The sequence below is a fragment of the Octopus bimaculoides genome, chromosome 23 (assembly GCF_001194135.2).
Source record: "Octopus bimaculoides isolate UCB-OBI-ISO-001 chromosome 23, ASM119413v2, whole genome shotgun sequence".
Lineage (NCBI taxonomy): Eukaryota > Metazoa > Mollusca > Cephalopoda > Octopoda > Octopodidae > Octopus > Octopus bimaculoides.
This window is the reverse complement of record NC_069003.1, coordinates 19,171,930-19,174,850: the sequence shown is the minus strand read 5'-3', so window position 1 is coordinate 19,174,850 and position 2,921 is coordinate 19,171,930. Positions and strand designations below refer to the sequence as shown.

Here is a 2,921-nt window from a genome sequence, read left to right as displayed (position 1 = left end):
CGTGAGTTATTTAGACATTAACAAATTTATTAGAATATTTAGCTGAAGATCAGAATAGAGTATTATGTACTCTTAACTGTGAAACAATTGTACTAAATTAACTAAAGGCAGGTGTTTTTTACTCTTCTCTATTGTTTTTTGTTCTGTGTGTATCAAAAATATCGCTATCAATCTGGAGTAATTTGTAGTTTTGAAATCAGTAGTTCCTTGACTGCTATTTCTGAATTCTCAGTATGTTGGAGAAGCAGGTTATATATATATATATATATATATATATATATAATTATATCACTCAGTCCTTCTTTAATATGAGGTAATTGTCTGCTGCCCATTCCTGAAATAGTTTTGGCAGCAATTTTCCATTCATTAATGCTAATTATTATTTTTCTTTTGATACACCACCACTAGAAGTTAGGTCTTTGTGAAACAGCCAAGATAGATTAGCTAATTTCAACAGTGTGTGTGTGCGTGCACACACACACACAGGTGAGAAGAAGGATTGTATGTTCACATAAGAGTAAATTGCGAAGGAGTGTGTGTGTGTATGTATGTATGTACACACACATCATTTTAACCCTTAGAAGCTGTTCAGCCTGATTTATCAACTTATCCATTTCATGCTAGAGAAGCAAAACATCTTTTCCATTCAAGAATACATACATTTAACTATGGTTATTGGGATTCAGATTTCTTTATTAAAATTCTAAAACCCTCATTGTGTTTTGTATCTTATAAATAGTAACTTTATCTTCTCATCTGCAGAGCCTTAATTAGTCTTTTGTCACCAAAGGGGAATACTGGTGACTAAACAGGAGCCATTTTAAATATTATGATTTAATTAGACTTGTCCATATCAATATCCTTTGACAAAGCAAGTAGCTCTATTTGTTTTATTTGTTTGTTTTTATGAGAGGAATTTATGTGATTAAATTATATAACAATATATAGAAAGGTGTCATTGATAGTGTAGGTTATGTTATTCAAAGTCCATATATATATATATATATATATATGTCCATATATATATATGTTGCTAAACTTATGATCAATCTTCGTTGAGAGTGTTCTAATATATATTTATACTGATTGTATCTCATCTTAAATTGATTTGCTGTCATACTAAAGTAATTTATTACATTTAGGTTAATGTTATATGTGACAGTAACTATAAAGACAACTGATTTTTCTGGGCCTTTTTATTTTATTGATCTTTGGAGGAATTAGAAATTAATGACAAATTCGATTATGATATGATTTGAACTCAGAACCTTGGAAAAAACAACTACACAGAAGTTGGAAATTTTAATGTCTATCACCTTGCTGTGTCATCTATCTAACATAATTTACAATCTTAAATATTTTGAAATTATACCGTCTTTCAATCATAATCTTGTCTTTACATAAAGTGTCTTTAACTTTCTCACCTTAAATGTTAAATCATGACTACTGTTAACTTTAAAACCTTAAAACATGACCTTCAGATGTTATTTTTGAAATGAAATGTTGATCTGGTTAAAATGTACATAATTTTGATATTGTCTCTCTTACTTTGGGTTGTAGTTACCAGTGAAGACATTTCCCATGTACGTATAGTAGAAGTGGCTCATGACAGCAATGGCTCATTAGGTTTGAGTATTGCAGGCGGAGTTGGCAGTACACTAGGGGACACACCAGTTGTTATAACCAATCTATATGCTAATGGCCCTGCAGCACTTACAGAAAAATTGAAGGTAAGATTTCATTAAAAATTCCATATTAAAACAATCACATCAGTTGTTTAAAAACACAAAAACCTATTAAATAGAAACAGAGGGTTGCTTACTCTGTGATGACGACAATGTCACTAATTCAGTAATATTACATATGAATATTACATGTCTCTGATGATTTGACAATGTAGTTTGGTTGTATAATTTATTTCATTAAATAAATAATTACACTTTGTTAATGAAATATACAGAAGAAGAATGTAACTAAATGTTTTATAAACAATCTCATGTATGTGTGTGTGTGTGTGTGTACACACACACACATACTTCTTTGTGCTTTTAATTCAAGCTTTGTCTTGTGCTTGTGTGCACATATATATATATATATATATATATATATATATATATAATCATCATCATTGAATGTAATGTTCATTTTTTCATTCTTACATGGGTCAGACAGAGGTTAACAAGGCAGTTTTTCTGTAGCTAAATGCCCTTCCTATTACCAACCCTCACTTGTTTCCAAGCAAGATAATATTTCCCCATGGCCAGACATATTCTCGCAGAATATTGGAAATGAACAGCACTGCTTGTATGACAGTGACACTCATTTACAACTGCCCTGTAATGTCAAGAGAAAGACATAAACATACGTACATATATATCATCATCATCATCATCATCATTTAACATCTGCTTTCCATGGTAGCATGGGTTGGACGATTTGACTGAGGACTAGTGAATATATATATATATATATAGATATAGATATAGATATATAATGGATTTATTGTAGTTTTCCTCCAACAAATCAACTCATAAGGCTTTGGTTGACCTGGGGCTACAACAGAAGACACTTGCAGTGGGACTGAACTCAAAACCTTGTGTTTGGAAAGCAAACTTCTTGACCACATAGCCAAACCTATATATATGTATTACTTTATCTCTCTAGATTGGTGACCAGATATTGGCTGTCAATGAAATGTCAACTAAGGGTTTGACCCATACAGAAGTGGTTAATATGCTGAAGGACACCTCTGCCCCTGTCATCCTTACTGTAACCCATGGTATGTAGTCAAATTTTCTTCCATACTTTTATCTTCCCCCACTACCCATAACACAATTGCTGATATAATACTTTGTGTTTTAATTTTCTCTACTGATATATATATATATATATATATATATATATATATATATATATATATA

The 2,921-nt window shown here is 31.0% G+C and overlaps 1 protein-coding gene across 1 annotated transcript in view; it reads left to right on the top strand.

Annotated features, from left to right (window-relative positions):
* Positions 1 to 2,921, top strand: part of LOC106879044 (multiple PDZ domain protein) — a 293,438-nt gene that overhangs the window by 274,636 nt on the left and 15,881 nt on the right. The window contains exons 24-25 of the mRNA XM_014928462.2: positions 1,561 to 1,730; positions 2,665 to 2,779. Coding sequence (XP_014783948.1) covers positions 1,561 to 1,730; positions 2,665 to 2,779 — 285 coding nt within the window. The remainder of the gene's footprint in view (positions 1 to 1,560; positions 1,731 to 2,664; positions 2,780 to 2,921) is intronic.